At 31.8% G+C, this 25,621-nt stretch overlaps 1 protein-coding gene across 1 annotated transcript; it reads left to right on the top strand.

Moving 5' to 3' along the window:
* Nucleotides 1–255: 255 nt before the first annotated feature.
* Nucleotides 256–25,621, top strand: LOC125051331 (neuronal acetylcholine receptor subunit alpha-10-like). The gene is made up of 11 exons (XM_047651579.1): nucleotides 256–557; nucleotides 6,159–6,298; nucleotides 11,461–11,615; nucleotides 12,279–12,462; nucleotides 17,363–17,579; nucleotides 18,128–18,262; nucleotides 19,275–19,353; nucleotides 20,421–20,520; nucleotides 22,031–22,169; nucleotides 22,911–23,092; nucleotides 25,111–25,621. The coding sequence occupies exons 1-11, from the start codon at nucleotides 491–493 to the stop codon at nucleotides 25,240–25,242; spliced, it is 1,530 nt and encodes a 509-aa protein (XP_047507535.1). The 5' UTR covers nucleotides 256–490; the 3' UTR covers nucleotides 25,243–25,621.

Here is a 25,621-nt window from a genome sequence, read left to right as displayed (position 1 = left end):
TAATTTAATCAGAGTATCGTGTTTAGAGAATAGTAAACTTTTGTTTACGTAGGTTTTTTAGAAACAGTTTTATCTATTGTGTAAAAACACTAAACGTCTACGTTTCTTCCTTTCTTGTTTTCATTACAGGGTTGGTCAATATTGGCGAGAGTGTAAGAAAAATAAAATGGCATTTCATTCGCGTTTGACAATGTTGAGACCTCGGAGAGTACTCTGGTAGCTTGTGTCGTCAGTCAGTACAACGTGTGCCGCCCCGGACTACGCGCGCAAACCGCCCGCCCAAACTTTGAAACGCTTCGTTAATTTTACGGATGCCATAAACTATTTATTACATACAACATTTAATGTTTAATCTATTATTTGTGCTTACGTGTTGAGAAAACTAAAAACATACTGGATTTATAGAAAATGTTTCTTAAAAGAGTTCTTGAGTGATTTTTAGTATCGTTAATAAGAATGTGTTTTATTACGATTTAATTGAGTTCCAATTATGTTTATGAATATGTTGCAGTATAGGTGGAAAATTATTTGGACGATTTCGTCATTAATTATGACAGGTACACATTGTATAATTCTTGACTACTTAGATTTCATAGTCGTGTAATGCACGTGCAAACTAGGAAATGATTTATTTCACTTCACGTCTCACGCTAAAATATATACAATTAGACGAGTTTTAAAATATTTTTTTAATTTCTTCATGAAATCTAGAGGCTTCGCGTTAAGAGAGTTTAATTCATGAACTGAATATAGAAAACGATTTATACTGTGATCCATTTATTATTATGAAATGTTTATATCGTAAAATAATGCTTTGGATAATAATCCAAAGCATTGATTTTATTTTTAATATACATACTTAAAAAAACGAAGTAGTTTATCAATTCGATATGTGTTTTTTTAATCACAGTTCGGTTAAGATTTACTTTAAGAGTGATTTTTAGTCTAAGTATGTCTTAATATTTTCACCAAAACTATTCCTAATTTGTATGCAAATTTATTGATTATCTTCAGTATTTTACGTATGTAGGTAATCAGTTTTTCAACCACTTAGCGTTGACAATACTTAGAACTGAGAGCTTCGAAAAATACAGCTTTAAATTTTAAAGGCATCAGTCAAAGAAATATATATTCATGAAAAGCGAGTTAAATTTTCCTTCAGAACACATTTATCAATTTGACGCTTCTATGAAAATGAATGTCCCAACAATTAGGAACAGAATTTCAACTTGAGAAGTTATGTATTATGAATTTAATCCGTTAATATTTCGTACCACATTTAGTAATGGTTCAAATTAATTCATCACATATTTAATAAAAAAAAGCAGTTTCTACAGAAAACATACTTCAAATTAAAAAAATCATTGTTATCTAAATATTAAAATCCTTTCTATGATTTAATCAAACGGAAATAAATAAAAGAAATAAATCGTGGCGCTATAACCTCTTAAGGTCTGGGCCTCAGATTTCTGAATCTGTTTTATGATAATTTTTCAATCTAATATAGGCAAGTAGATAGTCAGCCTCCAGGATGATCAATTTGTCGATTTTACTATTTCACACAACTGCCTAAAATGGTTAATTTTGTTTGACTCTGTGTGCAATTTGTTAAATCAATGAAACTGTATTCAATGTTATAATAATAATATATAATATAATATATATATAATATAATAATAACTTTGAGTCGCCATTAAATAAAGCTTTGATCGCTGGAGTGACCTTAAAAGGTTTAACTTTTAAAGTAGTCTTAGCTACGCTTTATTGTTCTACAACCTTCTTTAGTAACAAGTGGCGGAGGTACCTTGCGAGCTCTAAGAAGAAAACTTAAATACAACTTTAATACTTGGCCTGTTCCGAGAAGGAAGTAAGACTTATAGAATTTACTGGAAATAGAAACCTTTATTACTTATTTAAGAAAGAAAAACATCGTTATGTGTTATATAAAATATGTAATTTGTAATATACTCAAAATGCACGAGTAAAAGTGCCTCGCGGTAATGTTGTTAAAAAAGATATTCAAATATTTATGATAATATTTCACGAATTAAAGTAATCAAAATGTACATATTTTCATAGAACTTGGCTTTAATGAATTGCTATTGTAGTGCCTTTTCCTGCGTCCTAGAGGTCCTCAATGATTCTTCATGTGTAAAGACGCTTGAAGGAGAAAAAAAGGGCTGCATTTCGGTAAATTTTCAAAGAACTCTTTGTACAACTTCAGATGCAGTATAAGTATCGCTTTGTGGGTTTAAAGTTGTTTATAACTTTGGAATTAAGATTTCCTTTGTTATAAATTTAATATTTCAAAGAGTGAAGTTGCGTGGTACGTGCTAGAATGGGTTGTTACATAATTTTAGTAATATTTATCAATTGGTAAATATTTAATCCATACCGAATGTATTAATAGAACAAAGTATTGATATTGCTAATTTTTTTATTACTTTTATCGTTTAATTTGTACCTTTTTAAATACGAGAGAAGATTTCTGAATCAAATTTTTAATATATATATGGGCTATAAATGATAACATTTGGACAAAGTACCTACAGGCAAAGAAAACGCTTTCAACAAAACTGAGTAACTGGTAATATAGAGTAAATCGAAATATTTAATTATTTTAGAGGTTTTAAAATAATATAATGAAAACGAAATCAAATTACTGCTGCTGGGCAATGGTACACCGTAGATTTCGTTTCATTACCGAATAAAGGAAATTTAAAAGCATTTACATTGTGCGAAGTGATTTCTTCGTCTATTGAATCCTTATTTTCGAGAGATTGTTCAGCCGTGGCTCGGGTTTCAATTATTTTCTTCAGTGGTACTTAGAAAATCTAGTCGAGGTTTACCGTTGTTTTTATTGAATGAAAGACACGTTTGGTTTATTTTCAAAACATTGAATTATTTTAAATGTATAACATTTTTCAAGTGCTGTGATGTCAAAGGAAAAACGTTTTTCAGTATTCATTAGACTGATTTTAAAATTTCACATTAATATAATAAGCTTTTATTAACAAAGATATTTGCATTTAAATATAAATTTGTTTTTTAAAGACCCCTTTATTAAATTATATATAATTAATGTATGGACGTAAATTAATTTGTCTTTGATGTTATGTTTGCCGACTTCACGCCTCATTCAGAGTTGTCACAGACAGGCAACGAGAAAACCCACAATGGGCCATAAATCGTTTTAATTAATCTATGTACGCAAAAATAAAATCCATATTGATTTTTTTTGATTACATAATAATTTACCGCCTTTAACAAAAGAAACAAAAAGCACTTTGTCACCCTTTTTTAAAAGAATGTATTTGTGTTATAGATAAATGATAAAAACAGTATTTGCGTAAATATAAAAGAATTAAAATGAACGATGAATTATGAATAAATAATTAATTATTTTTGTGAAAAACAGGTTAAAGATCAGGTTGAGATTTAATAATATTAGCAACGTCATTAAATTGTGTCACTTTTCAAATACTAAAACCGACCAAAATGATATATGTGGTCACTCAGCGCTGACGCAAAACGATTTGCCGCGGCTTGTTACGCGTAGGGTACTAGGCATGATACATGGCGATACTTCTCTTAAGGGTCCTCTACAGGGGCTACACTTTTAATGAAATATGTGGCTACTTCATTGCCGACTATATGCCGAAAATACTAAAATATTTCAAAGCAAAATTTATATCTCGGCAATAATTCTGCAACAGTACTCATTATTTTGTCTTTACACGGTCTACAACATGGCTTGGCTAGTACCTACCTATGTCTGCAATGACGGACGAACTCATACGCGTTGCAGCAGCTTATATTGTTTTTAAAGCAAACTCAAAACAAAAAAAACTATGAAAAATGTGGATTTGACCTTATTTCAACGCCTTTTTAATAAGGTGCGACCTTAAAAGTGAAAAAGGCAGTAGTAATATGGCTGAGAAACATTTCAGTATTTTCGATTGCAAAGCGATCGTTCCGGCCATACGGCTTAGACACTAAACATTCATCGGCCATTAAAAAAAATATTTGGCAATATATTCCGGCCATACTAAAAATATTGCCGAGTATTGCATAGTCTAGCCGTACATGCTGGCTGATGCTACTAGCCACACCCTTGCAGCTATACATTTAAATTGACAGTCTAGGAGTCCCTTTAGCGATAAATATAGCTGGTAGTTTTTGTTTGTCGCTAGTAAAGTTACTATTAGGGAATAACTAGTGCGGCTTAAGCAGTAATCTTATCGAGACTACCATTGTGCCATCATAATATTACTACACATAACGTGTACTATGCTTATATATATCAATCATCTTTAGTGCCCAAGCAACGAGATCTCGCTTTTATTTTAATTTTGATTAAAACAAACGTAGGACTCTGAATCTTAAAGCGCTATCTATGGATATTGCAAGATTTTAAGGGCAAAAATTTTCAAATGTATATCTACGTAATTTTGCATATATCAAAAATGCATTAATGTTGTACTTAAATGATATTTTTTTTTCATCTTTGTATAAATATTTCTGTAAAACCTTTTGTTTAATTCCATATAAAATTGTATGAACAGATATTCTATTTAATTTAGCTTCTATATCTTTGTGGTAAACACATGACGTTTAGCCCTGAGTTACCGGGTTCGTTATTCCGGGTTTTTACAGCAGCGTTATATATCAAATCTTCATTCTACTTTCATTGCTTTTTTGTCCTGGGTGCAGAGTCAAAAAGCATTTTGTTTAGAGAAAACAAAAATCTTAATTGAAAACATTTGTCTTCTCGAGTCATATAGTGATGGCTGTTGCTCTGTGAGTGAAAAGTCGTAATATAGATACATTAAAGAAACTTCTTTGTAAGGTTATGTATAGTTATTTAAACAATTTAATTACGAGAATAATAATTAACTTTTCGTTTTCAATTATTTTGTTATTTTTCGCTTAGAGAATGAACAAAGCTACAGATAGAAAACAATACAGAAATTAAAAAGTGTCAATGTTATTTAAAATAAACTAGATCGTACTTAGAAACTATGCCCGCAACTTCGTTACGTGGAAGTAAGCCGAAAGGTAGAGCTGTTATTTGTCTTATAAATGCAAACACATAAGTAGGTTTATTATCTGTTGCTGGTTCTTTAGGCCATACCGGTTGTGAGCACCGAAAAAACAGTATATTAATAGTATATTAACCATGGTGCTTGAAGGGCTACACCACAGTAGGTACAAATATATAATTTCCTTTTAAACTTAAATTAAATGAAAACATTACATCAAACCGAGCATGAAAAAACAATTAGTACTGCTTTCGCTTAGCGCATACAGTGCGGTGGTGATGTGCTAAGGCTAGATTTACTCTCCCAATATATTACCCATGGTCATGAGAAGAAGAACTTTAGTCAGGATTATAATATGGCAGTTCATGCCGTCAGTATTTAATGATTTGAAAATTATTAAAAACATGTAGTAATACCACGAATTAGTAGCTGCCAAATCTAGAAATGCTAAGATTAGATAAATTTGTATACGAAACTACACATAAAACTTTGGATTTTACTGTTCCTTTTTATGCTCTATTATTTTCTGTAATATTTCTTTATCACTACAGTTTTTGACTAAGACCCTTAAATACAAAAGATAAGACTACAAAGCAATTAATTTTGTTAGAATCCATTAAGTCGCGGTCATCAATTACAAAAATCTTTTTCATCAGATTTTGGAGCAAAACAGAATTTTCTCCAATAAAATGTAAAGATTGAAATCGCTTGTAAGCGATAAGGCCGCCCGTTGCCTAATGACTTATGTAACCTTTTTTTAAATTTTTCAAATGTAAACTGAACACTATTAACTGTAATGACTCCTTTTCCAGTCTTTGTTTATTTAATTGTAATTAATTATTTGCATGCAATCAAAAACTATTTTTAATAATGCCAAAGAAGTATAACTTCTTACGCGCGTCCATAAGTACACGCACCCTTTTTTTATATGTATGTTTTTGTATAAGGTAACGAAGTGAAAATAAATAAATTAGATTTTGTAAAAAGATCATAATAAAAGTACTAAGTAGTTTTGCTTGTCTGAGGATTACATTCTTTTAACAAAAAACATTAAATTATTATGATTTCAAACGAAAAAGCCTGTTTATTTTACTAACCCTTATACAATTTTAACAGGTGTATTTTCATGCGATGAAGAGTATCAACTGGTTCGACATCTCATGGACAAGTATGACCCTTCAGTGCGTCCAGTGGAAAACTCGTCTCAACCTCTTTTGGTCACCTTTGGGGTCTCCTTGCACCATATCATTGATGTTGTGAGTATTATTTACTTGGTTTCTAATCAATTTCACAAACAATTGACGATTGCAGGGCGTAAAGCAATTGTAATTAGTGAATTGTTTCAACATACATACATACAATAACAATATTGATATTGAGTTACTACCATATCACTTCGCTAGCGGATATGATTAGGTGGTACTACTCGTAGAGTGTATTTAGTTTTGTACATTGTTTGCTTATCTATATTAGATGCTAGTAATAAAAATTATGAATAGATTTACAGAGATAAAATTTGACGCAGAGATCGATAATGAACTTTTAAACTCGAGTTTTGAATACCTATATTTTAAGACTTATTTTAATACGAATGAAGCTTATTAATAATATTAAATTTAGAATACAAACAATGTCATTTTCATACCCTGGGAACGTATAATAATAAATCCAGACTATCATTTACCTGTAACAGTATAATTAATTACGCTTTTGAATTATGTAATTTATGTCATCGTATAATTTAATTATTCGCAATTTTCACCTACAGTTCGTTTAATTAGTATTTGACAAGTCTGAGTCAAACGTTTGAATCGTAATATAGATTCAAAATTTATGAGCAGAAAGCCGAATTCATAATACCATTCTCTTATCTCATTAATGGAGATATACTTCTTTATAATATCAAACAAATATAAAGTATTTACAATATTCTACACAAACAACACATATATACTACAAAGTATTAATAACAATTAAAAAAAACTTTAGAGGTGTCAAGGGACACCCGGATGGAACGAAATTCCTTTCGATTAATTTATATTTTAATTGGTATCATAACAGTATGATAGATTTTCTCGACGCCAATCTTACGACGAAAAAAAAAAGCCAACATCACGAGGTGTTCCCAGGCGGTCACCCATCCAAGTACTGACCTCGCCCGACGTTGCTTAACTTCGGTGATCGGACGAGAACCGGTGTATTACAATAGCAAATAGCAAAAAAGTGTCGTGACAACTTTTCGTAAGAATTTTTTCCGTGGGGCTGCCTTTCACAACGCGCGATAAGGAACTTCGTTCCAACAGATAAATAGCAAACTAAAACAAATTTTAAAAGTTTGGTCATTGTAGCAGTGTACCTTTAATGCTGGCGGAATTTCCTTGCTGTATTGCGATACTTATTTGTTGAGCGAGTCATGCAAAAGCTCTGGGGTCACCGGTATCTACCAGGCGCCAACTTAAATCTTTAAATAGCGCCTGTGCACTTGAACCACGACCCAAGAGTCTCTTCTCCGTAGGGATCAGAATCAAAGTTTCTCCAAGTTTTATATTAAAGCCGTTTATTTTTTTCCTCCTGCTTTGCACCAGTTTTTGTGCTTGTCCGAGGGAGGTGAGACGGGACACAGAAATATAAATTTAAATTGAATATAAATTTCATACAAATAAATAGGTTTGGTCAGGTCCTCTCATACTGTAAAATTCCAGTGTTCTAATTTTACAATAAACTGTTATTCTATTATATGTGTTTAATTAAATGCTTTACCTGCCAATAAGTGGCTGGACTTTATATATATCATATATCATTAGACTTAGCATATATGTGTAGTGGTGGCAAACCCTTTCAATAAACAAATTTCATTTCAAATATTGTTTTACATTTTTGTACTATTTCTCAAGTAACTGATTCTTAAATTATTCCTACAAAACTACGCAGTTATTACTTAAGCTAAACTTATATAGTAACAACACGGAAATTTGCTACAGAATATCAAATCGACGATCGAAAAAATGTATTCAACGATAAAGCGTGGAACTATTCGAGAATAAATACATTTGCGCTACATTCACTCATGTCAAATATTTCAGGGATATTACGAATTTCCGTCTCCGGCCTGCTTAATTTCATAGAAACCGCCGGAAATTTCATTTTCCACACGCAACGCAATAAACTCGAAATCACTATGAACAATTCCTATCTAAATTCTGTATTTTGGTTCAAACGTGTTCAGTTTTAAATTAGAATAACGTGAGTTGATTTTATAGTTCAGCCCTTATTTCGTTTAAGCTCTTGTTTAGATTCAGGACAAAATGGTACTACAATATAAAAATCAATATCATTTGTGCTATATTATAAAAACAAAAGGAATTTTTGGAAATATGAATTTAAATTCTGTAAAAATATAATAACTTGTGGACCCGACAGACGTTGTCCTGCATGATATTTCAAGCGATTAGGATATTAAACAAACTATGAAAGTACCGACTGCAGCGCCATCTGCCGGGCTGATTTGTGAATCTAAACCATCCACCCAATCGCATTTAAAAAAAACATTCAAGTCGGTCCAGCCGTTAAAGAGGAGTTCAGTGACATACACACGTACAGTAGAATTATATCTTTTAAGTTAAATCAAACTGCAGACGGTGTGCAGATCGGTTAAGTAGTTTAGGAGTCCATAGCGGACAAACATCGTGACGCATAATTTATATATATTAAGATAGAATCCATAGGCTCTGTGAAAAAAAAGGGGGGGGGGTTTTAAGTTGATAACTGAAATGTATATCATGTAAAAATGTTTATATGTCTAAATATTTCACCTTTGTTGGGGCATAGCATATTTTGTGATGAAAACACTCTTATTTCAAATTAACGTTTTGAAATAGTGCACAAGTTGTACTTCAAATTTAGCAATGTAAACTTTAATTTGTTAGGTGTTGAAAGAGAAAGATTTTACCACATGAAACATTTATTCAGGGATTCGTATTTTTTTAGAGTGGAACAAATGGAATGGATATCAAGAGGGTTTTATAAATGTTTAAGCAGTCATTCCCTTTTAGTATTAAATATTGCTATTACTGAGAATATTTTGTCTTTATAAAATTTTAACCCTGTTTAATCGAGATTTACATTTACAAGCTTGTGATCATCTTAAACGACAAGCTCAAAGTATTTGTCAGATAGAACAACATGTAAGCATTTCCATGTCAAGAGGCAAGAAGACTAATAAAGCAGGCTTACGTCACACGTTTTTAGCAAAGGCCTAGATCTCAAATTGTAGTTTAATAATTTTTCACTCCCACTTTTCGTAGTAGCTATTCTTACGTATTTACCTATTGTATGTGCCTTTTATATTTTTACACGCTTTATATTAGCTTCACCTGTATGTATGTATGTATGTAACCGACTCCTTCGGACTCGATTTTGACCCACATTAAACGGACAGATTTAATTCAAACTTTGTACACTTATAAAGAATCAGCGGCAATATAATAATTTCATAGGTTTATCTCGAAAAAACAATGAAATTTTTTAAGTCCACAAAGCAATACGATTAAATTGAGACAACACGTATTGCTGCTAGGACTAAAAAGTGGAAAATAAATATAGTTTAAAAAAACTAAAAAACACGCTTTTAAAGCACATCAAACTAAAAAGTGAAAAATAATTCCTAATTTAGGCTGAAAATGGTAATGAACAAAAAATACTGGTATTATTGTGAAAAAGCGTGGGTTGCTCTCTCTATAGACAAAAAATATGGCACAGACGAATTAGGAATTATTTTTCACTTTTTAGTTTGATGTGCTTTAAAAGCGTGTTTTTTAGTTTTTTTAAACTAGAGGGTTTTTCAACAAGAACTTTGTTTTCTAAAACAAAATAAAACAAAGAATTTAGAGGAAAATGAATAAATTTTTTATTGTATTACAAAGAGAAAAGTTTGGCAATTATTAATGAAAAATGATATCTGGGAAATGTCCACCACGACCACGCTGACAGATGTTGATTCTTTCATCAAAATTTTTAATCACTTTTTGGCAAAATGGAGGGTCTATTTCGTTAATGACATCACGGATTTTGAGTTTTAAGGCTGCAATCGATTCGATTGGCTCCGTATAGACTCTGTCTTTAACATAGCCCCACAAAAATAATCCAGTGGTGTTAAATCACACGATCTGGCTGGCCACTTAACAGCTGAATTTCGCGAAATTATGCGCTCGGGAAATTTGGTTTGCAATAAATTGATCGTTTCATTGGCTGTGTGACATGTGTCACCGTCCTGTTGAAACCACATTTCAGTGATATCCATGTCATCAATAATAGGCCAAAATTTAGTGGTTAACATCTCGCGATACCGTGATCCATTGACTGTTACCGCATTTCCAGCCTCATCTTCGAAAAAAAACGGCCCAATCACGCCTCCAGACCACATAGTGCACCACACAGTAACACGTTGAGTATGCAAAGCCTTCTCAATAATTGCTTTAGGATTTTCAGAAGCCCAAATGCGACAATTTTGCTTGTTGACGTACCCTGACAAATGAAAATGGGCTTCGTCTGAAAAAATGATTTTTTCAGAAAAACCAGCAGGTTGTTCCTGAATGAACTGAGCGAATCTGCGGCGATTTGAATGGTCGATCAGCTTTAATTCCTGCACCAGTTGAATCTTGTAAGGCTTCAAAGCCAAATCCTTTCGCAAAATTCGCCATGTTGTGCTTTTGGATAACCCCAATTGTTGAGAACGTCGTGAAATTGACAAATTTTGATCTTCTTCAACACTGTGGCTCACGGCGGCGATGTTTTCTGTTGAACGACCCGGTCGAACACGTGTTGGTGTTGGCACATTTTGTACCGAGCCTGTCGACTCAAATTTCGCGACCAAATTCTTAACAGCGGTCTCAGAAGGACGATTATGCTGGCCGAAAATATCACGAATTTTACGAAATGTAACTTTAACAGAACCACCATTTTTATAGTGGATTTGAATTATTTTAATGCTATTTTCGAGCGAAATTGAATTCATTGTAATAATTGCCAAAGCACCTGCTACGAATACCGCCAAAAACTAAATGTCAAAACTATCACGTTCTCGGTGTTGCCACAATTGAAAAACAAACTTCTTGTTGAAATACCCTCTAGTTTAAAAAAACTAAAAAACACGCTTAGCTTTTTTATAATTACAAAGAATATGTCGAAGTTCATATCATATTTAGAAGGTTCAATACTAAAGTTAGAAATTTATGCAAGAACTTTTATTCGTGGCCAAAGGACCACGACCAAATGATAATCTCGATCATTTTAAACTTTGTTTCTCAATTTGCGCCAACCTTTGATATTTGTATACATAAAGATTTCGGCTTAAAAAACATTTACATATTTTATAACTATGTGACTATTGTATAGTTGTGACAGCGTCTTTTCCATTTAGGAGGAAAAGGATCAACTTTTGACGACCAATTGTTGGATCACCCAAATATGGACAGATCATCATCTCAGATGGAATGTTAGTGACTTTGATGGCATTAGTGTTATAAGAATACCGTACGAAAGAGTTTGGAAACCAGATATCATATTATATAATAAGTAAGTAGAATATATGTATGATATGACTTTTAGGAAACATAATTAGGTAAATTCCAATCAGGTAGATTAAAGGCAGTAATGGCGTACCGATAATCGTGTGTGAACTTTTAATAGAAATAATAAATTCAAATTAATGTATATTTCTTTAAATTTATTTCTATTTAAATTGCCTTGATTTTACACACTTAGCAAAATGTGTGGTCACATTTTTGAGTTTAGAGAGTGGCAATAAAATAAAATGGCAAATAATTGTCCGTTATGCTAAGGAAACTTTATTGTTATTAAATAGGTCCTAATGGTATAGCTATTCTAACGTCCTGACATAAAATCAAGCAATTATATAATAATAATATAAAAATTAAGCATTAGTAACATGCTTACGAATACGAAATTTAATTGATAGTTCAATATTCTATCAATTAAAATGTTACTTTTTGCATTTGAATGGTTTTTAATGATTATAAGTGCAGTTTCTAGATATTCATACATTCTCGGCATAGTTCCTATCAGGTTGTGTTCACCTTAAGGTTTAACATGCCTTCCATAACAACGCCAACTGCTGGATTTTTGTCGAACTATTGGGAAAACTAATTGTTATATTTATATTTATATTCGGAAGGTGCTTTTTGGTTTGGTTTCTAAAGTAATGACAATTTCTTTTAGTGCGGATCCAAACTACAGATCCGCTGTCATTAATACCAACGTGATAGTGAAGTACACAGGCGAGGTAACGTGGCTCAGTCATGGGATCTACGTATCTGTATGCGACATCAACGTCGAACAGTTTCCATTCGATATACAGTTGTGTACCATGAAGTGGGCTTCGTGGACTTATGATGGTTTTCAGGTAATGTATATATCTACCTATAATTAGACTATTGATTACTTCTGAGAATTAAAAGGTTTATTTTTATGGGAGATATTTTAATAATCTTATGAAATAGTTTTATTACGTAAGTGACCATTAGGGTACTAATGAACCATTATTCCCGGAACTAACTCGTACATACGGAATTTAGATGTATTTTATACAAAGCTTGTTTACGTGAATACTATAATTTTTGATGAAAGTCTTGATATAAAAGAACTCTTGACTTAGACTCTTGATATCATTGCACATAATAATCTAACTTAATTTAGCCTAGGTAGTGTTCTAATATATAAGTCTGTGTGTTGAACACACAGTCTCCGTCAGGGAAAGACAAAATAGTGCTATTATTTTTCTACATACAACTATAAATGAAACGAATTAATTTACACAGAGAGACGGATCAGAGAAATTTTGGTTATGTTTATCCTTAAATCTTATATTTCCTTGAGTTTTCTTCTTTCAATTTTAGTTACATTTCATATCTTATAGCATATATTTCTTATTCATAAATAGAAGCTTTAACCTTTTTCGACCGAAATGTAAATTAAAAATGCATTAGTTTCTAAACGTTTTTGAGAGGGTCTTTGGCTCACTTTAAATTGATTACTATCGAGATTAAATACCTAGTACATATCGTTTTGCCTTCATTAAAACCATATTGTATTAGTGAATACGTTACATATGTGTGGTTCATATTTGCCGAGTACTGGAACACGTTATTGACGTAGGGGCTTAGCACACAATTTCATTGAATTTTGAATGATTGAATTCCGAATGAGAACTGTTTTATATCCAAATAATAATTGTTTTTCAAACAGGATATACGTTTACGACTTTTTACGCGCCAATAACGTTAAAAACTTTATTAGCTCTGTTATGATTATACGCGTAAAGCGCTTACGATTTGAACATTTTAATAATGAAATCTTCTTCTTATTACAAAGAAATTCATAATGGTACTTAACTTAATTGGTTTATTTCGTGAGAAATATAAAGATTGTTTGTTTATTTAATTTATATTTTCTACGTCTTATTTTCAAACATGGCGTTTCTAGAAATTACGAAACACACAGTTATTTAGTCTTTAGTTTTACATACTCACGCCCAGACGAATTAGATCAAATTAATAATACAAAGATCAATAAGTTTTTTATTACAGTCAATGTTTTGTATAATGTGGGTATGATTTTTTATGGAATTATTATTCGGGATCAATATGTTCAGCTTTGTTCTTACACATTAACATTAATTCGTTCACAGTGCACAATTATTTAAAGAATAGATATTTAATTAAATGGAAGAGTTCGAGTTCGGCTATCTATATCTTTTTTTAACGTCTTGTCAAGTAATAAGTTAAAAAAAGACATGTTATAAGACAAGAATCAATTCTAGCGCTAAGTATGACTATACAAAAATTTAATACGTTTTTGATGTGTGGAACTTACTCAGCGTTTAGTCCTGACTTATCTTACCCTACCTCTATGGATATAAAAATTCACCACATAATGTAATATACTTAAGTTGATTATATTAAATAGCAGTGTGCAATTAAAATTAAAACAAAAAGAAAGTAGCAAAATACTAAATATTTTCTTGTTTTAAGTAATCAATGTTTGACATTTTTACAGAAAAAGTAGGTAATTAAAATAAATGCTTCGATTGTTTTGTAGAAAAACAGCCTTTGTCTTTAGTCAAGAAAATATTTCAATTACTATAAACTCTTAAAGACTTTTTAATTTATTTTTGTTAAATTAGTGTAGGTGTAGAGTATTAAGTATATGTATAAAGGCTAGTTTAAGAAGAATCAATTTTATGGTACATATATTATATCTCGATAGTTTTAAAAGAAATCCTTAAAAATGCAGAACTTCTAATCATGAATAGTTAATACTATTCGTTTACTAGAGCAGTGTTTGTGGGTTGAGCGTGTGACACTCATTCCTGAGGTCTTAGGTTTGAATCCTACACTTCTTTTTTATGTCCGCATATGAAACTCGATCGTATGGTGAGGAAAAACGTGAGGAAACCGACATGCTTAAGACATATATAGTCGACGGCGCGTGTCAGGCATAAAAGGCTGATCACCTACTTGCCTATAAAAAAAATGATTCCGAAACTGACACAGAAATCTGAGGCCACCAAGGGTTGTAGTGCGCCCGGTATTTTTAATGGTACCAAAAAAAATCCAAAATATGATAAGTAAATAAGTCGTGCTTGCGAGATTGCAAATCTAAGTTCACTGAAATAGTAAATTTAATATTAGTTTTAGGGCAACTTCTGCAAAAATATGTAGAAGATCTAAGAAAATATAATTAAACGTAGAGATATTTTAGGATAACAATATACTTTTTTATTATGCTAAAAAATTGTTAATTATATTTTTTGTTATGGGAGAAGAATTAAGAACTGGCACAGTAATTGAACGCAATATAAATTGAAGTAAGAAAACAAAGCATAATAAAAACGTCCATATTTAATAGAAGGTTGTTAGTGGACGTAACTACTGAAAACAGCAAAACGTGAACCGAACGACGCTGGAATTTAACAATGGTCTAGTATTTTGCTTCAAGAATAATGGAGATTTTCCATTTGTTATTTACATGTAGTAAAATAACTAGTTTTTGTCAATTTATTTAATTCAATAGAAGATCCAAGTGATTAAATATTTTGGTTGAATCCATTTTTCATTTATTCAGTTTAACGATATGAATATAACATGAAAGTTTCAGTCTAATACGCATGCATATTGAACGCATTTGTTACCTGCAAGACTTTTTTAGATTGTCATGGTCGGAAAACATTTTCTTCTTAAAACTATTAAATTTGTAATTGACGTAAATGATTTCCATTAAACTTTGGAAGCCATATAATGCACAGCGATTCATCCTGAACGAGGCTAACTCCTTTACCATTGAAATTCTAAAGACTAACCCTTTTAAGACTATAAGAAGTTAATGCACATAAATTTAAAGTTATACTAATTTATGTGCGCAGCTTTGACTAATGAATGAATGAACTGTTGCTTTTTTAATTAATGAGAGGAATGGACAGTAAAAGTACTACGGTTACTTACTAAATTATTCATTTACTTAAAACGGAGAGGTTCACTAATATGTCAAAAATTATACTTGTCCAAGTTTATTAAGTATAATTTTTGACAACTTATATTATAAGTAATGTTTAATGTTCCGATATTGGTCGGAATCTTTGAACATCGGCTATTGAAATACTTATAAAGTGAAAATAATATTTCCGTCTTCGATCCTCATTGCATTACACGTGTTGTTGTAATTATGTTATTAGAAGGATCAATGTAGATTATGTGTCACCTAAAGACTTAAAAATTAAAACATTTGACCCATAGTTTTCTTTAAGTTTCAAGTGCTTTCGAGCCAGCATGGCCTCGGGACATCACTCGAAACATCGGGATACCTTTATGGTTTCAAATTCAATTGAAAATTATAATATAATTGTGATAATAACGCAATTGAATATGGTAACATTTTTCTTTTATATTACTCGCGTCATTGATTTATAATTTATTTAATTACTTAATAAATGTAGTTTTGGTCTTAAGCTCGTAACTGAGATAGCTCGATAACTTGAATAAACTGCTGCCCTGCGATTCTGTAACTCACTTCACGAACTCACACAGCGGTTTTCGCATCGGCGGTCGCTCTCAAATCAGTCGTGAAGCAGTCATTTTATGATTTGGCATTCTGATAAACAATAAACTACAAGCTCCCACCTTTTCAGAATGCCAAATCATAAAATGACTGCTTCACGACTGATTTGATAGCGACCGCCGATGCGAAAACCGCTGTGTGAGTTCGTGAAGTGAGTTACAGAATCGCAGGGCTGATATGTACATATTCCCAAATGAATTTCTGAAGAGATCGTTTCAAGTCTACGATATACTAATAGTCCGTTTTTAAACTCAGTTAGCAAGTACACATCCCCGGGATATTTCTGGCCTATTGTAGCAGAAAAGGTCACGAGATATCTATTTCTTTTTATATTTGACAAAAACATAAAGAAATATATTAAAACGACAATTGAATTTTCCAATAAAAACTGTTGAGAGATATTTGATGTCTTTTTTCACTTAGTTGTCATATATTTATAGAGCCAGAAATATTGCTTTTATAAAAAATTTAGTTTTAAAATATATATTTGAAGGGGGTACGAAGTTAACTGGGTCAAATAGTATACAACACAGTACATTATTTGTTTGATTTGCGAGATTAGTTTTTCTTTTATAATTTAGAAAATTATTAGGGAGGTGACAGTGCCTTAACTAGCTCCTAAACTAACTTCTAGCTTCTTCTACCGTCCACCCTGTGATAAAAGAACCATCTATTAATTTAAGTATATAATTTATTTTAAATAATTATTACGTTTCATTTCAAAATGGCAGTTGACGGTCGTCTATTCCCTTATTTTCGTTGTAGTACCGTGTACACATTAAAAGTATATGTCATTAAAAAATTAAGCTTTTTTGTATCATCCAGTTTTATTCCTTCAATACAGAGTGTAGTGTAGAAAGTTTTGAGACAGCAACTTTAAATTACTTGATGCGGTCAGTGAAATTATGACTTCTCAATAAATTTTTAATTGTTACGTAATTCAAAACAGTTTCAAAAGCTTTATAAAGTTTCATAGTTGTAACATTTCCATTATTAATATAGAATTAGAAGTAATTTTAATATTACAATATTATTTATTTACGAAAGACGACATTGTCTATTACATAACTATGTGTATGATTTAATTTTAATACATAAACAAAAGCAACAATCACTTGTCTTTCGCTAAGGAAAATGTTATGATAGTTTCACAAATAATCATAATAACCATTTATGCGTATAAATTTTAGCTGGATATCCAGAAACAATTTGATGCAGGCGATACTACGAATTATCAAACCAACGGTGAGTTTGATCTCGTTAGCTTCGACGCCATTAAACACAACCAATATTACTCTTGCTGTGTGGAGCCATATCCTGACATCACTTACGTCATCAAGCTACGCAGAAGACCGATGTTCTACGTATTCAATCTCATACTTCCCTGCCTTCTCATAAATGGTATAGGTAAGTCGTTAACTTAACTTCAGGAATTTACTTGTAATATACTTATTAAAAGGTACCACTTATGGTATAATTATTTATAAGGCAAAATCAATAATCGCGGTTGATATTCCGTTCTGACGGGAAAAGGAGTATTTATTACTCTTTCTATTCATTTTATATGAAATTTCTTAACGGTCCTAACATAAAAATACAAATATTGTATAGGACTACCTATAATAATACCATCGCAGCGTGTAGCACTTGGATATCGCTGAGACAATGCTACAAACTTCGAAGCGTTTTCAAATTGGTTTGGAACATGCACTATGTACTGTTATGTATAACATAGTTTGGGCGTTGCTTGTACGTGGTCCGTTTATATTGAACCTACTCCAAAATATACATATATATATATTTAATTTAAAAATGTGCATTAAGCCTATTAGAGTACATTTAATATGTCTTAAATACAAATAAAGTTCAGGAACAGTGATAGTTTTTGGTAAATTGAAACGATTCTAAGCTAATATTTTTCAATGTAAGTGGTTGAGTTGGTTAAATATTTTCAGCTCTGTTAGTATTCTACGTGCCTTCGGAGTCCGGAGAAAAAGTTACACTTGGTATAAGCGCTTTACTCTCGATGACAGTCTTTCTTATGACAATAAGAGATACTTTACCTCCAACGGAGAAAACACCACTAATAAGTAAGTTTTGTGAACATATATCATTATTTAATGTGGTACTTAATAAAGGTGCAGTGTTAGCCTAGTGGTTTCTACGCGCAACTCTTACCTTAGACCAACAATCGACGGTGTGTGTCAGGCACAGTTTGATCACCTACTTGCCTATTAGAAATGATCACGGAACACATACAGAAATCTGAAGCCCAGACCTAAAAGGTTTTAGCGCCATTGGTTGGCGTTTAGTAGTTTTTTGAATAACGGCCGTTTTATGATAAAAAATCGCCTATATTATAATATATTTTTTGTAAGATGGAATCGATTCCTATTTACACAGCCTAAGACAGTTTTTCGTGATTTTTTGTAACGTTTCGGGTGTCAAAGACATTATTATAATTTTTTTCACGAATTGCGTCATAGGGGCCGTTCAAATATTACGTAAGCAGATTTACTGCAATTTATCCCCCCTCGTAAAGTAAGCAAAGCCCTCAAAAATAATTTTCGAAGGTGCATTTCGCAAGCATAGACAATGTGTGGGTAATATGTATAAAAAAGTAAATAATATCTGTTGACGTAATCACCAAATAAAAAAATCAGAGACTATATAGTGCTACATTTAATATAGTATTTTTTTGTATCTCACACACTGTTTTGTTGTGTTTTTTTTAATATTGTTATAACCGTAGTATATGTTAATATTCTACGGTTTCGATATTTTTAAATATCTGAGGAACATGTATACCTACGAACTTTTTTAGTATAGTAGTTTATTCTAAGAGTACATTGTCTTCACATATAATTATTTAACAAATGTAACAAAATATTGTAAACCTATTTTAAAAGAGTAAGTGTGGAGTTTCTTGCCTATTCTTCTCCACACGAAACTACCTTTTGGAAGGGGCAACTAGAATCTTCTTCGTATTTTTTTTTGACGTTCAAAAGTGCCATTTTAGATGGTCTAATTGAAATAAATGATTTGACTTTGACTTTGCAACGAATAATTGATAGTAATTAATTCGTCCAAATCTCTCCTCAGGTCTGTACTATGGAGTAAGCACATGTTTGGTTTCCTTTTCAGCTTCCCTCTCAGTTGTTACTCTTAACATATCATACAGGCAAGACTATTTTATATACTACTTTCTTTAACAAATATTTGAGGGAAATCTTTAATTTAACTTTGACGGCTCATTGGTCTAGTGGTTCGATCCCCGGCTGAGACAAACATCGATGTGATGAGCATTTGGTGTTGTGATTAGGTCTTGGGTGTTTAAATATGTATTTATATGTCTATCTATCTATAATATGTATGTATATCCGTTGCCTAGTACCCATAACACAAGCTTTACCAGCTTAGCATGGGACTAGGTCAATTGGCGTGAATTGTCCAAAAAAAAAAACAAAAAAAAAAACTTTACCTATAGCTGATAGTTTCCCAGCACATCAAACTCAAAGTTGGGTACATCATGTTAATATATTGAATTCAGCCATATATTTAAGTATAAAACTATATTTGTTTCTAAACATTCTGGATGTGATCCCAGATTAGTACCGACTTCTTTTAAATGCCGACGACCTCGATGCCTACAGAGATAAATAATAAATGAAACAGATCCAGAATTGTATTTTTGTCGTTCACAAGTTCAGTTCATTACTGATATTTAATAAGCAATCCATACAAAAATTCTTTTATATAGAAATTTCGTCACTTTAAAAGCTTTGACGTGCTTTCATTTGCCTCTCTTTGAGAGATATATATAACGACTTATTTGACATGTTCATCATTATTTTTATTCATCGCTATTAAATCCTAGGTTGTCATATAATTCAAGTATCGTGCATAAAAGCGTTCTTAATTTTATCCAAGACAGAGCTGTATGACAGATTTTGGCATTGATAATGCGTTGAATTTTGTATTGGTTCTAAAAGTTTTTTAAAAGCATAGCTTTTGAGTGTTTTCAAGATAAATGTTACTTTAATTTTAAATTTGTTGCTTTCTCATTATAATAAATATTAACAACATGCGAAACCTAACCATTGAGCCATGATTTGTTTAACACAATTTAGTTCCATACCGTGATTTAATTTCAGTTAACATTATTTTTTAATACATGCTTTTTCAAACAATTTGTACATAACTAATAACGAAATGAATGGAGTTTGTAAATAGTAGTGTTGTTCGTAGAGGAGTGAGAGGGCAACCGGTGCCGGCCGTGATACGAGAGCTGGTGCTACAACGACTCGCGCGCATGCTGTGTATCAACTTCGACACAGACTCTCCAAAGGTTACACATATATGTATTTAAGATTAGCTATGACTGGTTTGATCGATCTCACGTTTACGCCTATTAGTATATTGTGTTATTTTCGCAAGAAAGCCTCCAAGTTTAATAGAATACATATATATGTATTTTGAATACGAAACAAATCGTTAAATTCAACCTTCACATCGAAGGTAAATATGTAAATTTCTCTGGAGTTTGCAATGGAAAAATCTACCCGAATTACCTGCGAACTTTGCGGTACTGATTGAAGATTTCCGTAGTCCATAACTTCGTCTCAAAAATCATTTCTAAGTTTAATTTAAATTGTCTTTCAGGGTTACAGACGTCATAAAGTTTATCAAAAGTTTTTTTTGGTTATAAATTAATTATATAAGACATAAGTTTTGTCTACTCGAATTCGATGTTATATTTGTGGTTTTCGCATCATTTCATTATTTCGGATGTAAGCTATTATTATTTTTAACTAGCTAACCCACTTCGTAGGTCTACGTTTTGTGGCTTGAATATAAACGTTAAATATATGCTGTCGCAGACTTTTTAATATGCATTATTAAGCTCTAGAACTCAAACAGGCATCTCTTATTTTTAAGGCGGAGTTCGTAAGAAACGTTTTCGTTCGACTGTTTCTTCTCTTACTTTAATAACCCCATTACGTTGAAAGTCTTTTAATTTTTCGGGTTATAACAAACCTCTGTAATATTAGTAGATATATTTTTCACTAAACTGACACCTACTTACGATAATACCTAAGGCGTTTGCAGAATTATTTTAATAAGTGAGAAAATAAACAACTAGAAAAACTAAAACTATTATAGTTAAACACATGCTGAATTCTTTATATTAGTAACTCTGTACAGCCTAAAGCAATTTTCATACAGATGAGCATTATTGTCGTATCATTAAAGCGTATTGAACTGAAAATCCCTAGATATATTTTGAAAGCTACTTTAACACAATTATCTCCTAACGACCTGAATACGATCAAAATAAACAAGGTATCTTAATTAATTCGGTTTCTCAGGTCACGTTGTTAAATATTTAAACTACACTATCTACTAAGACAATGAAAGTATAGACGAGGTAATTAAGACTATACCTTACTGTGATGTAGAACTATGCAGTAATATATTATAGTACTACATTTGAAGAAAGGTCCGTAATTATCTCTCATACCTTAAACCTTATAAAGAGCACATATTCTATATATATATTATTTTTTTTACGTTTTCCATGTAATTCCTCGACTATGTAGTCGTCGGAGGTGTTAAAAAGCTTAAATAAGTTGTATTAGTTACCCGAATGTTTACTTTCTATTACTATATTACTATTTCTACTACTACCTATTTCTTTTGACAACCCCCTGCATGACCCTCACAGCAAATCCCAAAAAGATGCCCCTCAACCTAACATTGAGCATTATTCCCTTCAAACTCGTCTCCGTTACCCTCATGCCCATAGCTTGCTCAGTGTTAACATATTCTATATTAGAGTGTACTTCATGTTGTAACAGTTGGATAGCATGGTAACAACGGGTGGTGGGGTGCAAGTGAATCCGAGAACGGGATCCAGACTCAAGGCAGAAGTGAATTGCGAGGGTTCTGCACCCTCATCGTCTCCACGCTTTTCACGGCACAATCACAACCATCTCAGTGAGTTTCAATTATTAAATAAATAACCTACTTTTTTAATTGGAATCACATGAACATAAATGAACTTACCGGACATTAACTTGTTAATTTCTCAACGTAATGAGGTATTCAGTTTCTCTACAAAATATGTAATAGATACTTATTATTAGGATAGCGGAGTTTGAATAATTATAGTGTCTACAGAATATCATAAGCTCAGGTTAACCGGTTTTAAGTGCTATTTAGGAATTTATTTATGATTAATAGTTTATTCATGGTTAATAAACAATGAATAGTTCCTTTACAATCTCCCTTTGTTTAAAATGGCTTTCCGACAGTTGGAACTTAAATACAAACATAAATCGAAACAATTTCTTTAGGCCATAATTTATAGAATTATAGGATTAAGGTTCGCTACTTTATCTTTATATAGGGATAATTTAACAAACAAAATTATAGTTTCGCTATGAATTTTTCTCACTCCCTACTGGTTTACAAATTTAGAACCTTTACTAAGGTTCTAAATTTGTAAACTGATTGTGCACAAACAATACTGTAAACAAAACATAAAGACGAAACCGGTATGTCATAGACCAAAAAATTACAGATATAAGGCTGAGAACTTACTTGTCTATAAAAAAAATTATGACACTATGCAGAAAGATGACTAACTTAACCTATAAAGAGCTAAAATAAGTTACGGTATCTTGAAACTGCGGACCATAATTGTCATCGAATATATAAAGTGTTTGTTAATCTCAGATTGCGGGAACCTGGGTCCAGCTCCAGGGCGAATAACGGGGGACGTGGTTTCCATGGGTTGTATCGGCGCCTGTCCACGTTGCGTATGCTGTGGCTGTACTATACGGGAGGCAACCACAAGGCACGAACAGCGCGTGGCAGCCAATGAGAGAATGGAACGTGCAAACCTTGAGTGGAAGCAGGTGAGTTCGATTTTCAAACACCTATCTAACTCTCCGACCCTTTCTTTTTTTTTATATAATAGGGGGGCAAACGAGCTTGCGGGACGACCAAAAAGGGCAGTCTACGCAGCCCATAGACACCCATTTTTAGTGGGTGCGTTGCCGGCCTTTGAGGGAGGAGTAGACTCGCTTTTTGAACATTTGGAGGTCGTATCTCTGAGGGAAGAAGAGAGAGGTTGTCTCCCTTCTTTTAACTTTAACAAATTAAAGAATATTTTAACTAATCAATCAAGATAATGATGACAATGTTCTCTGATGATAGAAAAAAAATATGGTTGAATAAAATGTTTGTTAAGTATAACTGTCGATTTTATAAAATTTGGACAAGGTTACAAAAATCATAAGGAAAATACTAATATGCTTTGTCAGTATGTGACATGTCGGAAAAAGCAATTTTAGGGAAATAGCGAAAGGTTTTTCCAATGCAGCGGCCTTAATTAGGGTTATCGGCACTTGGCAGCTAATCCAATTGAACCCTTAACGAACACTTCACTTTATCTTGTATCGAAACGATAATTCCCTCTTAAAACTCTATCTAATCATTTATCAAGTTATAACCAAGTCAAAAGAAGTGATACCAAAATTTAGAATATCTCCCTACTATACGTAATCTCAACTAATGATACAAATCTCGATGGTTTTTAATAAGAACCCTTTAAGTAGAACTATTTAAAACTTGGCATATTAGATTATATTGGATTAATAGTTATTATGAATTTTTAGCCTTTTTTTCTCATGTAGGTTTATATTCAATCGATCTAAAAATGAAACTCAACGTATTGAAGATTAGGAGGGTACATACAGCTCTTGTTGAGAAAAAGATTAATATTATGAGAAAAATAATATTGAAGTGGAACGTCATTATCAATTTCCAACTTTCCTTAAGAAAAATAATGTTAATTGATTTTTTGATATAAAATTGCACATAGGTGCATTATAACATTATCAGTCTCATTACGACTACTTTACAAACAACACAATGCTCAACTAAATATAACAAAGGATTTGAAGCTGGGTCCGCTTAATGCACTACATAAATAACGTCGCCATCCATTATTCAAGGGATATATACTGAGAAATGTTTACCAGATCAACCGACTTCACATTCGTATAAATATTTGTTCTTAAGTTTTAATTAAAAGAACATTATAAATTACTTAATTAAATAAATATAGTTTAAAAAAACTAAAAAACACGCTTTTAAAGCACATCAAACTAAAAAGTGAAAAATAATTCCTAATTTAGGCTGAAAATGCTAATTAACAAAAAATATTGGTATTATTGTGAAAAAGCGTGGGTTGCTCGATAGACGAAAAATATGGCACAGTTTGATGTGCTTTAAAAGCGTGTTTTTTAGTTTTTTTAAACTATTATTTATTTTTTATTTTTTGTTTAATTTTTTTTTCGGATTATTGCATTGTCATCGATCTTTGACAGGTGCGCAAAGTTTGAATTAAATCTGTCCGTTAAAAGAGGGTCAAAATCGAGTCCGAAGGAGTCGGTTACATACATACAGGTGAAGCTAATATAAAGCGTGTAAAATACACTAAGATCTGTAATCAAAGTATAAATATATAGTTTACAGGGCAAGTCAACGAACTTGGAATTAAACTCCGGCTAACACTGATACTATACCAGTCAAAGACAGACCAAGCAGCCTGTAAAGCACTCGAAATTCCAAAAAAAATTACGATTCTAAGCACAAATATTTGGTAGTTGGTCGAGTAAATGCTTTAATAGAAAAAGTAATTACTTTTAAATCCCTAAAGAAAAATTCAGTGTTCTTTGCTTGAATTAAAGTTCTAAGATCTAAAAGCTTTGTAGTGTCTATATAAAACAGTAAATATCTACTTTTTAATTGTGAATAATTAAGAATATTAATAAAACAGTATAGTTTATCTTCACTTCAACAACTTAATAGAAATAAAACGTATTTTAAACTGAAATGAAGTGAAACATAAAATATTTTAATTTCTCAGGTGGCCGTCGTAGCAGACCGAGCGTTGCTTGCAGTTTTCGTTTTGATAACCACTCTGGCTACGGGTGCAATACTATTGCCGCAACTCAAGAATTTACACGTCGGAAATACACCCTTAAAACACCCAGTTTAGGGCTCATTATGGTTCGATTCGTCATGCTTCTGTGTGAAAGCCGTGATAAAGCAATTTCAATTTGAAATCTACAGGTAATTATTTTTTTTGAATGTGCCAAACGCGTGCCAACAGTTAATGGTAGATATAAGTGTAATGTTGTTAGTAAATTCTTAAGTCAATTGAAAAATTGTGGTATTTGTATAAATATATTCTAATTATATGGTTATAAATAAATAGCTATGATGTAAAACGATATGTTTCCAGTGATTTTTGTTTTTTCCCAAAACTTGTATTTAATTGATCATTTTATAGCGTTCAAAATATTTTATATGAGATTAAACAAAGAATGTATTATACAAATATTTCTCAATATTTTAAGGTGTAAATATTTTTTAGT

Source organism: Pieris napi, chromosome 1, assembly GCF_905475465.1.
Source record: "Pieris napi chromosome 1, ilPieNapi1.2, whole genome shotgun sequence".
NCBI classification, from domain to species: domain Eukaryota; kingdom Metazoa; phylum Arthropoda; class Insecta; order Lepidoptera; family Pieridae; genus Pieris; species Pieris napi.
The sequence above is the reverse complement of the archived record's forward strand: the minus strand, read 5'-3'. Positions and strand labels throughout refer to the sequence as shown.